This window comes from Puntigrus tetrazona, unplaced genomic scaffold, assembly GCF_018831695.1.
Source record: "Puntigrus tetrazona isolate hp1 unplaced genomic scaffold, ASM1883169v1 S000000001, whole genome shotgun sequence".
Classification (NCBI taxonomy): domain Eukaryota; kingdom Metazoa; phylum Chordata; class Actinopteri; order Cypriniformes; family Cyprinidae; genus Puntigrus; species Puntigrus tetrazona.
In genome coordinates, this window is record NW_025047681.1 from 3,961,866 (window position 1) to 3,974,313 (window position 12,448).

Genomic DNA, 12,448 nt, shown 5'->3' on the forward strand with positions numbered 1-12,448 from the left:
ACTTGTGCAATTTTACATCAAACGTTACAGTACAGTGGACAGTAACAGGGGGACATTGTATCCTATAATCAGCTATTGCTACTCATGAGATAAACAACGTGCTACTGCCTAATGATCACAGAGGAAGATTTTTTGCCTGTTTTTAAAGATATTTTCAGAATTACATTACTAAAAAAATCAGTTTACAATAGAAATGAGCATAACAGAGTGGACATGTTATGCTTTACCACATCAGTGAACCATTATAAAAGACTGGAAAAATTAAAATTGGTGAATTAAAAATTGTTAACTACTCTGTATTGGACAAAGATTGTCACCAAAAAGAGAATTTTATAATTTAGAATTTTTTTATTTATTTTGTTATTAGAGAAACATTCAAAAGCTATGTTCAGGGGCAGTAAGAGGAGGGACATTCATTTACGTCATCTTTTCAAGACTTTATGAGGAGAGTGAAGAACTGAGTGAAGTGGAGGAACCCAAAAAGACATGTTTATAGGAAAGAAAAGCCAAAAAATCTTCACCCGCACTCAGTGTGGAAAGAGTTTCACATACAAACAAGGTCTTAATCGTCACATGTACATACATGTGATCAGTGAGAGAAGAGCTTCACAAGAAAAGATCCATACACACAGTCTAGAAAGAGTTTCCCCCAAAGATTTAGTCTTCAGGTTCACGTGAGAAGACGTTCACATGTGATCAGTGCTGGAAGAACTTCACACAGAAGGAAGCACATGATGACCCACGCTGGGGAGAAGCCATGCTCGTGAGTTTCAGACGATCATCACGCCTTAAAGAACACCTTAAGACCCACAGTGGAGAGAAGCCATGCTCGTGGGATCAATGTGGAAAAGCATCTAAATTTGTGTTCTGAAGAAGAACAAATGTCTTACTGGTTTGGAACGATGATTAATGACAAAAATTAATTTTGGGGTCAACTAACCCTTTAAATCATCCCCAGCTGTCTTTTCTGAGAATTATTCTAAAACTGCGCTTGTTTTGAGGCTATAGTGGTTTTTCAAAAGTTCCACCACTGCTCCGAAGCTTTTATCTCTTGGTTTATCTGAGCTGAGCAAATATCTCAAAATGCTGTATATCTGATTCTTAACTGAAAGCGGAATAGCCTTCTTTTGCAGCCTCGACTATCATTTGCATTAAAAAAGTAATTTTAATATTTAAAGAACTACAATTTGCACAAATCTGCACATTTATGTTTACTGTAAAACATTTCTTAACAATTTAGAATACAGTTCCATCATTAATGAATAACTACACAACTGAGTAACAAGAAACTCTGATTAATGAATTAATAAGTAATAGCACTCGAATGTGGTAGTTCTCTATTAGCTAATCAGTAACTATTATTATTATATTATTATATTTTATTATACCTCTCCCAAGAACTAATAAGAACTACAGTATACACGTTTCCAAAGATCCAAATAATTAGTAGATTCTTTAGAAAGATTTGGTAATATTTGGTCATTTGGAGTCATTACTAGTGGCTTACCATCTTAATTTTGGAATTAATTATTTATTTTGCAAAACTCACATTAATTATGAACTTGTATACCAGGACAGATGAAAAAAATTGTAGTTCTACCAGTCTCAACTTTCTTACTTGCTAAATTGCCAGAATTTCTTGTTCGCATCATTCTTGTTCTTTATACATCATGGTTTAAGTAAAGACTGTCTCTTACTAAACACCAGTCAGAACTGAGATATCAGAGCTGAGATCGAATCATAAGCTAAACCAACAACCAGAAACCACCAGTAGAAAAAAGACAGAAGGGGAGAACATATCAGCTAAGATTGAATGTTTTCATGTCATGAGCACGGTGCTGTAGAAATCTGTTGAATATATTCAGGTAAGACTAATTCATGAATGTTTTCAACCTGCGTATTGTTGTTGTATGTTGTATCTTCTGAAAGTCACTTAACATACAGTACTTATTAGATCACATATTTTCAGCTAAGCAACAGAAAGAGACCAGAATATGGAAAATTATCCCTTTGAATGGAAGCTGAAAGCTGACCAGGTGGAGATGAGGGTCAGATTGTCCATCTTCATCATCATTAGTTCGTGTGCAGGTCTACCAGCTCTCGTTTGGTCTGTCAGCGATCTGATTCATCACAGAAAGAATGGACTCAGAATTTCAATCTTCATCCTCCTCCTCCTCTTCACTGACTTCGTCGAGCTTTTCTTGAGTCCCTACATACTTTTACAGTATTTTCTCAATGAGATCCTCTACTGTAAGAATGGGACATGTAGGGTTTTTATATCTTTATGGTGGTCGACAAGAGGCTGTGGTATCCTCCTGAACCAGCTGGTGGCACAAGACAGACTTCTCTCAGCGAAATATCCAGTGCATAAAGCTTCAGTTTTTTTTTTAGCATGTTTTATCTTTGTATACATAATTGGGTTTGTAGGTGTCAGTATATTGGATCACACTTTTATTATTCCCTTTGTGTTGATTGTGTCAGTGATCACATGGATAATATATAGTAGAGCTTCATGTTCTACTGATCATCTCTCTCATGTATCAAGGAAACCAGATTATCACATTTTGGCTGTTTTCATATACACCTTGCTGCTTATGGTGCTTTATGTGGTAATAATGGCACTCAATTCATTTTTATCTTCTTCTTTGTCTTTTTCTTTATTGTTTCTTCCTTATTTGTTGACAAGCGTGAGACTGATTTCAGATCCTCTCCTGTGTGTTCTGGTCTGCAGGCAGAATCTTAGTATTCAAACATCGCAAACGTCTGAAGGAACTGCTTTAGTTTGAGGAGGTCTGGTTAAATGGGCTATTTGGTGATATTCTATGATATTTTGACTATTAGGTTCAGTGTATTAAAGGATTAGTTAACCCCAAAATGGGGTTTCTGTCATTGAAGAAATTGCAGTCTCAAGAAGATGAGAGAAGAATCTTGGAGCAGTATGGAGACAGAGGTTTGTGAGGTTCAGAATAAGTCAAGTGTGTGTGTGTTTGTGTGTGCATTCGCATGTATGTATGAATATATAAACATGTGTGTGTGTGTTTATTGAATGCAATTTAGCGTTAGGTGAATTCTAACACAAAGATTAAACGATTGTATGATTGAACTATTTGAACTTTATTCAAATATAGCACTGTTAATTTTATGTAGCATGATTTCATGATTTCAAGATTTCAAGTATTCCTGCACTTCTATACACGTCTAATATATTTTATCTTTGCTGTTTGATCCGATATTTTCCCTCCAGCAACCACCTAGTGACTACTTATTCTGTGTTGGCACAAGCTGATCTGTATTGTTATCATATGACAATTGTCTTTTATGTACTCTTCAGGTCAGTGTATATAGCAGTTTATAGAATGCAGTTTGGAATGCTAACTAGCAAGTATTTGTTAGAAATATTCACAAATGTGTGTTGTGGCTCCCCCGAAAATATTTATCATTGCATATGACTTTGTCTCTGCCATTGAGGATGCAGAGAGGGACATCTCAAGTACTTTTATGGATATTTACGTGATCCAAAGAGATGGGGATGGGGAGCCAGAGAACGTGGGAATTGTGAGACCTGAACAATGCAGGCGTTCACCATGCTGTTTGGGCTCATTTATGCCCTTGATCTGAGCTTTCCAAAAAAACCTCAAGTGTACCTTTGGGTTTTTCCAGAAGAATTTGGATGGACACGAGCTAAATACAAAGATACAGCAGTTGAAAATCAAGTTGTTCACGTAACAGGCGCACATCAGGTGAAAAAAACATTGAGAAATCTCCTCCTCTTACTGCAGTCATTAAAGAACATTGCTAGATAACACGTCTTTAAAAATGCATTTCAAAAGGAATGCAATTCTAAATACTCTTGGCATTCTGACATTGGCTAGAACTTTTATTTTGGCGCGGCGATGTGATGTCATAAGGATGCGCCGCGGCCCTGCTTCTGTGATTCAGCTGAAGAAGGTTTGTGTTTCACTCTTAAAGAGGCGTATTAATTGTAATGCTTGCTCTAAATGTACTGCACATTATTTTTGGGAGTAAAGTGAATCAACCTGAAAAGAAAAGCTGCTTGTCATTTCTCTCTTGAATCGCTTCATAGTAAACAAGAATTGAATCACTGGGAAACAGTGATGGAATATCTTGTGAAATAAACAGTGGAACATTGTCATTGGCAAATTTATGTTCTGATTGTATCTGAATTAACAACTCATTAAACTGTAATCTATAAATCAGTACCTAAGCATATGAAGTGTTTTTTGGATAATCTGCTCATTTAAGGCCATCTGACTCATTCCCTCAGTAGTGCGCTGACTACCGGACTAGGGAGCTGCTTTGATTTGAGATTGTTTTTCTGTTCATTCACACTATTATAAAGATGGCGTTTATTAAAGAGGAGAGTGAAGACTGGAGGATTGAAGACGTGAAGATTCAAGAGGTTTTCAGAGTGAAACAAGAAGATACTGAGAAACAAACAGGTTGGTTTTCATTCTGATTTGGTCTTTATTGAAAGGCTCTACTGAAATGAACCATATTAATGAAGAATGTCATGTGAGTTTCATCATTAAATGTTTTTTTTTTGACATGGAGGCATGGAAAATTGAGATCGCGTGACTACAGGAATACCAGTGTTTCTCATACATTGATTTATATAAGCATATATATACTGGTTGGTCAAGGTCAAGTTTATTTATATAGCACCTTAAAAGCAATGAGTGTTCAGCAAGATGCAGAACAGCCAAAACATCAGAGCAAAAGCATTAAAATCATTGAATAATAAAAGTCATTAAAATCCTCACCAAACAATAGAAACAAACAAAACATTTAAAAGAAGATAATGCAGGGGACGGTCTGATGGATAAAGGCAAAGAGTTTCAAGAATGCATGAATATCAATCTCTAAATCATTAAAACGGAGAAAACCTTTTACCTTGCAGAACCTCTTAAAGAGTTACTCTATGCCAAACAGAACATTTAGTATTACATTATTTTAGCGCTATGGTACTCAGCAATCAATGGGACAGTCACAAGCCTTCCAGTTTTCATCCAAAATATCTTAAACTGTGTTCCGAAGATGAATAAAGCTTTTACGTGTTTGCAACGACATGGGGATAAGTGATTAAAATGTTTTTTTTTGCCTCAGTATATGACTTCAAACAGGCTTCAAATTCAGCTGAACGAAGCACACAAAATCCTTCAAATTGAGACGCGCTTAATGATGGGACAGCCCTTGTATGCAGCCTTCCAGTTGTTAGATGGCAAGTTAAATATCATGCTTTAAAAAAAAGTATATAAAATACAAAACAACATTGTTTCAACAACTTGTAAAATTAAATAAATAAAAAAGATATTTTGTTAAAAGGTTATTCCACCCCAAAATAAAACTTGTCAGTAATCGCTTACTCCCCCCTTTATTATCGAAATTTTCAAAAACATTCATATATTTAGTAAATGTCATATTGAGTGGTTTAATGTATTTCATACATTAAATTTCATTCATTCAAAAAGGGGCACTCATGCTCATTCACAATTTCCATAATCCCCACTTCTGGATTACAACTATAGAAATGACTTCTACAGGAACGCAGTGGAATATTTCAGATACCCCACTCATATACTGCATAAATGAAAAGGCCAAACACTTAACAATAAATATTCCATTAACGTGTCCACCAAAGTGTTTGTAGCCAACTGGGAAAAAAGGCTATCTGGTTGTATTTGGGGATGCTTTGGTGGCACAGCATTTTTTCCCAGCTGAGATGATTGCTATGTTTCCTATCAGTTATGTATTACTGTATATTATCAGCATGTTAAGATCATAGCCTGAAATTGTTCAGTCACAGGTACTCTTGGGTCTTAAAACAGATCTGAAGAGTCTAGGTAACACTCAAATTAATAAAGCGATAACAGGGGTAATCAAATCAAATAATAAATAACAAAAATTAATACAACACAGTTGACAAAAAGAATGGATAGATGCCCTCTGCCTGAAAAGCAGGAAGACTGACAACAAGCCATTGAAATACGGCCCCTTTTATAGTGGCAGGTCCAGCCTGATTGGTCAACCACTGAACTCAAACAGCCAATAAGGGAACCCTAAAGAAAGAGAGAGAAAAAGGACAAACGCAACAACAAATACAAAGGCAAACAAATACAACAAGGAACGTAACAGTGTTGATTACAGAAACCACTAACACTAGATTCATGTTAGATCTTGGTTTAGATGGCTGTTTGTTTTGTGCTATTAAACTGGTTCTGTATTTTTGTGTTTCTTTACTTCAGACTTGATTGAAGAGAGTCAAGAGCTGAAGGATATTGAAGAGAACCTTGAAATTCACACAAGAGTTCACACCGGAGAGAAGCCTTACACTGCCAACAGTGTGGAAAGAGTTTCTCTCAAAAAGATAATCTATGCGGTCCACATGAGAAGTCACACTGGAGAAAAGCCTTACACTTGCTCTCAGTGTGGACAGAGTTTTGCACATAAAGGCAACCTTAATTCCCACACGAGAACTCACTCTGGAGAGAGCCCTTTCACCTGCCAACAGTGTGGAAAGACTTTCCCTCAAAAACAAAACCTGGAAGTCCACATGAGGATTCACTCTGGAGAGAGACGCTTTATCTGTAAACAGTGTGGAAAGAGCTTCATTCGAAAAAATGTCCTTGAAGTCCACATGAGACTTCACTCTGGAGAGAAGCCGTACACCTGCGCTCAGTGCGGAAAGAGTTTTACTCATAAAAACACCTTTAATTATCACATGAGAATGCACACAGGAGAGAGGCTGTTCGCATGTGATCGGTGTGGAAAGAGCTTCACAACGGAACTAAGCTGTAGATACCACATGACCATTCACACCGGAGAGAAACAGTTCATGTGCTGTCAGTGTGGGAAAAGTTTTGCACGTAAAGTAAGCCTTAATTACCACATGAGGACTCACTCGAGGAGAGAACTGTTTCATGTGTCTACAGTGTGAGAGCGTTTCAATCATGAATTTAACCTCAAAGCTCACATGAGACTTCACCCTCAAGAGAATTCCTTCACCTGCAAATCTGAGTGAACGTTCACTGAGTGTTGTCCACCTTCGCAACCACTTCTTTTGTCTTCTTCTGAACCTCCTTTACTTTGAATCCAAATTATCAATATCTATCTTCTGTCATGCTCTGAAAGTGAATAAAATAAAGAATACTAGGCTGCATTTTCCAGTTCACCTTTAGTGGGATCAGATTTTGGGAGTAACGATTACAAGTAACGCAATCAGATTACTTTTTACCAAGTAACTAGTAAAGTAACACATTACTTTTTAATGTACAAGAAAATATCTGTTACTTTTTCAAAAAAGCTACTGTTTTCCAGTTTATTGACCGACAGGTTTCTGTCCCCATTTTGAGAGAAATCAGAAGGTCAGAAGCGTTGAATACAGTGTAGTTCTAGACTAAATGTGAATGTGCATTAGTTCAACTGACTTGGTTAGATGAAGATAATAGAATATAACAGAATAGAATACACGTATAGTGATGAAAGACAAAATATGTTGTGGATGAATATTTAGTGAGTAATCCACTGTTTTGTAGAGGGGTTGTGGGCCTATATCTCAAGTGTCATGAATGAGCGGTCTGAGGCGTGCGGATCCATGTGCAGGCTTTTATTGAACAACGGCATGGTCAAACAGGCAGGCGTCTAACAGGGCAAACAGGAGTATCAGAGACGAGGCAAACACAAAATCCAAAAACAGGCGGTGGTCAGGTCAGGCAGCACACAATCAGAAAATCAGAAGACAGGCAGGGTCAAAACCAGGGAAACAGGAAACAAGAAACAAACCAATAGCAATCCAAACAATGAAACAGGCGAACAATGCAACCTGCAGGTGAGTGGCCTGCTGCAGTATTTATAGTCCTGGAACAGGAAGTTGTCGCAGAGAGGAGTGAATGCAGATCACCCAGAGGTCAGGGCTCCCTCTGCTGGCTTGGTGACATCAAGATATTTATTCTTGCTAAGAAACAAATATTCGTTTTAAGGCCCTGTATGGTTTACTCCAGCAACTCTATGTCCAAACTCTTACATCCTACCATTTTAACACCAAATGTGGTTTTGTTTTATCTATCCATCGCTAAAGACATTTTTGTTTTTTAATATTATATTTTATTTTTGTTTTTAATAATATGTGTCCTAACAAAGATTTAATATTGGCAAAGCTTGGTAGATGGTTTCCACGTTTAAACCTGACCGTTTGCCTTTTGGAGAGAATCTTAAACTACATAACATGTCTAGATAACACTAAGAAACAACACATGCCTTCAAATATGTATTTCAAATATAATAAAAATATGAAAATGTTTTTTTTAGTTTTTCCTTCTCTTCTCCATTTACACTTTTTTTTAATTAGAAACTACAGCAAAACAGAAATGCTATTAAAGAAGACTTTTATTTTGGTGTTTGGGTGTGATGTCATAAGGCTGCATCTGGCTTCTGCGTCTGTGATTCGGTTGAAGAAAGGTTTGTGTTTAATTTTGTGCTAACAATGTAAAATTACTTGTAAGCCTGTAATGAGTCATTTAACGTAAGTGCTCATTATTCGTGAGAGTAAAGTGCATCAGCAACTGCACAAGAAAAGCTGCTTATTTCTTGTTTTGGGATTCAACAGACTAATCAACAATTTAATGTAACGGAATAAAAAAATGTCAGGCTTATTTCGATTGATCTGACTTGTCAAATGATTTGGTTTTATAAAACAATTTTAATATAGCCCAAGCTCAGTCACTGTGAAACATGCTGAGAAACAAACCTGGTCCGAGGCAGGCTAAAGGTGCGCGTTCATGACATATTGTAATTACTGTAATTACTACATTGTAATTACAACTTGTGAAAATTATAAAAAAAGGTTCATTTCTCAAAGACATGATAATCCCCTTATTCAAGGCCATTAAATTTCACTCTGACTCATTTTCTAAACAAAAAAGATTGTTTTATTTTTTTTTCTTCTGTTTATTCACATTGTTATAAAGATGGCGTTTATTAAAGAGGAGAGTGACGACTGGAAGATTGAAGATGTGAAGATTGAAGACGTATTCAGAGTGAAACAAGAAGATACTGAGAAACAAAGAGGTTGGTTTTCATTTTCTTTGGTTCTTATTAAAATGCCAGTCTTGAAATCCATCTCAGATGCATTTCGGAGAGCATTTACACCTGGTCTTTTCATGATTGGATAGCTATCTGATCATGAAAAATGCATGAACTGACCAACTGTAAACAGCCCTATATGATTATTTTGTATGTTGTTATATACATGCATTGTGTTAAAATACTCACCCTTTGAAATATAAAAACTAAAGTTTGGAAACAAAGAGTTACTGTGATTACAGATTGTATTTGTGTTTTTTAATTTTAGACCGGATTGAGGAGAGTCAAGAACTGAAAGATACGGAAGGGAAAGAGCAGAATGAGAAATACTGTGTTTTAAAAATTGGAAAAAATCCCACACAGACTAAAAAGTGCTTGTCTCAAAAAAGTGTCCAGGAGATTGAATCTGAGAGCCTTTTTACCTGCCATCACTGTGGAAAGAGTTTCAGTCGTAAAGGAAACCTTAAGGTCCACATGAGAGTTCACAATGGAAAGCAACCTTATACCTGCCAACAGTGTGGAAAGAGTTTCGCCCAAAAAGGAAGCCTTGGAGTCCACATGAGAATTCACAATAGAGACGTCGCTTTGTCCTGCAAACAGTGTGAGAAGTGTTTCACTACCAATGAAAAACTGAAAACTCACATGAGAGTTCACACTGGAGAGAAGCCTTTCTCCTGCCAACAGTGTGGAAAGAGTTTCGCTCTCAAAGAGAACCTTAAAATTCACACGAGAGTTCACACTGGAGAGAAACCCTACACCTGCCAACAGTGTGGAAAGAGTTTTGCTCAAAAAGGAAGCCTTCGAGTTCACATGAGAAGTCACACTGGAGAAAAACCTTACACTTGCTCTCAGTGTGGACAGAGTTTTACACATAAAAGCAACCTTACTTCCCACATGAGAATTCACAGTGGAGAGAGGTCTTTCACCTGCCAACAGTGTGGAAAGACTTTCCCTCAAAAGCAAAACCTTGAAGTCCACATGAGGATTCACTCTGGAGAGAAGCCTTACACCTGCGCTCAGTGCAGAAAGAGCTTTACTCATAAAAACACCTTTAAATACCACATGAAAATACACACTGGAGAGAGGCTGTTCGCATGTGATTGGTGTGGAAAGAGCTTTATAACAGAACTGAGCCGGAGATACCACATGACCATTCACACCGGAGAGAAACAGTTCATGTGCTGTCAGTGTGGGAAAAGTTTTGCACATAAAGTAGGTCTAAATTACCACATGAGGACTCACTCGGGAGAGAACTGTTTCATGTGTCAACAATGTGGAAAACGTTTTAGTCATAAATGTAACCTAAAAACTCACATGAGACTTCACCCTGAAGAGAATTCCTTCACCTGCAAATCTGAGTGAACGTTGACGCTGGTCCTGACTGAGAGTCAAATCTAAAAGTAGTTTTACTACGCTTAGGGCAGCATCGGCGCTTGAGGCAACCAGAGGCGTTGCATTCGAATTATTGAAAGGCGTTGCGTTGGTTGTTTATGCTGCACTAGCAATAAAGGCGTCTTCTCTGATGATGTCAGTTTGACGCCTTAACCAGGCATGAGCATGACATCATTGACCACGCCCCTGAAATGCCTACTTTATTACATACAATCAATAAGAAGTAGAAGAAACAAGCCCACTGTTTTCCTCATTTAATAGTGTGGTTTTTTATAAGTATGGTACAATAATGTGGAAGTAAAATTGGTCACAAGCTTCTGGTTCACATGGACTTTAAAACAGATATCTGTTGGAAATTATTAATGCATTATTGGCACACAAACACACTAAGTAATGTTATGTCACGTTCCCGGACTTTGTTATTGTTTTTGTCTCGTGCCATGTGTTCCCTGTGCCCTGCCTTTCCTCCATGTTAATTGTATGATTGTCTGCAGCCGTGTCTCGTCAGTGTTGTCAATTACCCCGTGTATTTAAGTGCTGTGTTTTGAGTTCTGTTGGTCCAAAAGCGTCAAGGTCTATACCCGATGTCTACACCTGTGTTTATCCTGCCTGCCTGTTCTACCTGCCTGCCTTTTTGTATCTTTATTTTACCATTTTGAGATTAAACCCATTTGAGTTCATTCTAGCCTTGTGTCCTCAGTCCTGCAGCGCAACGTGACAGAACGCTCGGAACCTAAAAAGTAAATAGCGGCGTATTTTCCCCCTTTTTTTTTTGTTTGCCATGTTCTCCCAGTATAAAGACCCAAACTTCCTCATCCGCCTGCTGGAGCAGGGGGATTGCTCTCTCGAGGAATATACCGAGCTATTCCTCCAACTGGCCAACGACTCCGCTACCGGACAGCTTTCTGTGCGGAATCTATTTCCAGCGGACTTAACACCTCCAGCCAAGCGCGGCTGTCCGGGAGCGGTCCTCGAGAGAGCATCGCGCATACATCAGTGGGTGCTGGTGTCCTGCAAATCGTCCAATGACTGTTGCGCTTGAGGACAACGACACCAGCCCCACTCCAGATCCAGAGCCTAGCTCAGCCCTTCACCGCATGGTGAGCCCAGCCTGAGCCCACGCTGACACGGGGGGCGGAGTCGGCGTGACCACGGACCCATCGTCACAGAGAGCAACAGAGGCGTGGGCGTAACAGGACCCGAGCCGTATACATCAGACCAGGTGCGCGAGCCAGCTGGCGGAGCTCCCGCGGTGGAGACAGCCGACTGCGATGAGAGCGCGGTGGAGCTCCGCCTACTGCACATCGGCTGAGGATGAGCTGATCATCCACCTGGGGCTGCTGGATCTGCAAAGGGAGCTGGACGATATGGACTTGGACATAGACTGGGCACCTCCCCTGTATCCTGAGTTCCTGTTCCCGTTCAGCTCCGTCCCGTTCCGAGTGCCCGCGCCCGCGTGCGCTCGCCTGTCCGTTCAGTGCCCGCGCCCGCGTCGCTCCTCCAGTGCCCGCGCCCGTGCGCCTCCCTCCAGTGCCCGCGCCACGTGCGCTCCCAGTTTTCCCACCCTCCCACCCCTGGTCATACCACGTTGATGGATCCCAGCAGCCCCTGCGCTCATCCTCAGCTCTCCATCAGGAGCTCGCCACGGGTCTGCCGGTCTCCATCGCCGTCGAGGGTGAAGGATCCCTCGCCTCGCCGTCCTGCCTCCGAGACCCAGACTCCTCCTCGGCTCGTAGACCCGTCGGCTCCCCCTGGGCTCCTAGCTCCCTCCTCTACACCGTGGTCCGTCAGTCCACCAGCTCCACCAGGCTCCATCGTCCCTCCGGCTCCGCCTTGGTCTGTCGTCGACCATCCGTCGCCTCGGGATTCCTCTCCTCCGGCTTCGCCTCGTCACTCCATCCCACCGGCTCTGTCAGGCTCCTCCTTCCCTCCAGCTTCACCTCAGTCGCTCTGGCTC

The 12,448-nt window shown here is 39.9% G+C and overlaps 1 protein-coding gene across 3 annotated transcripts; it reads left to right on the forward strand.

The window, feature by feature from the left end:
* Positions 1–2,413: 2,413 nt before the first annotated feature.
* LOC122331551 (gastrula zinc finger protein XlCGF57.1-like) lies at positions 2,414–10,522 on the forward strand. 3 transcript variants are annotated; one of them, XM_043229069.1, is made up of 4 exons: positions 2,414–3,948; positions 4,361–4,460; positions 8,985–9,084; positions 9,368–10,522. In XM_043229069.1, the coding sequence occupies exons 3-4, from the start codon at positions 8,985–8,987 to the stop codon at positions 10,459–10,461; spliced, it is 1,194 nt and encodes a 397-aa protein (XP_043085004.1). In that variant the 5' UTR covers positions 2,414–3,948; positions 4,361–4,460; the 3' UTR covers positions 10,462–10,522. The 3 variants fall into 3 exon arrangements, with proteins under 3 accessions (XP_043085004.1, XP_043085003.1, XP_043085002.1); XM_043229068.1 differs by lacking the exons at positions 2,414–3,948; positions 4,361–4,460 and adding an exon at positions 8,237–8,785; XM_043229067.1 differs by lacking the exons at positions 2,414–3,948; positions 4,361–4,460 and adding an exon at positions 8,237–8,475.
* The last annotated feature ends 1,926 nt before the right edge of the window (positions 10,523–12,448 follow it).

Coding starts and splice junctions, on each gene's coding strand:
- LOC122331551 (XM_043229069.1), top strand. CDS start 8,985: ATGGCGTTTATTAAAGAGGAGAGTGACGACTGGAAGATTGAAGATGTG. Junction 9,085..9,367: donor AGATACTGAGAAACAAAGAG/GTTGGTTTTCAT, acceptor TTTTAATTTTAG/ACCGGATTGAGGAGAGTCAA.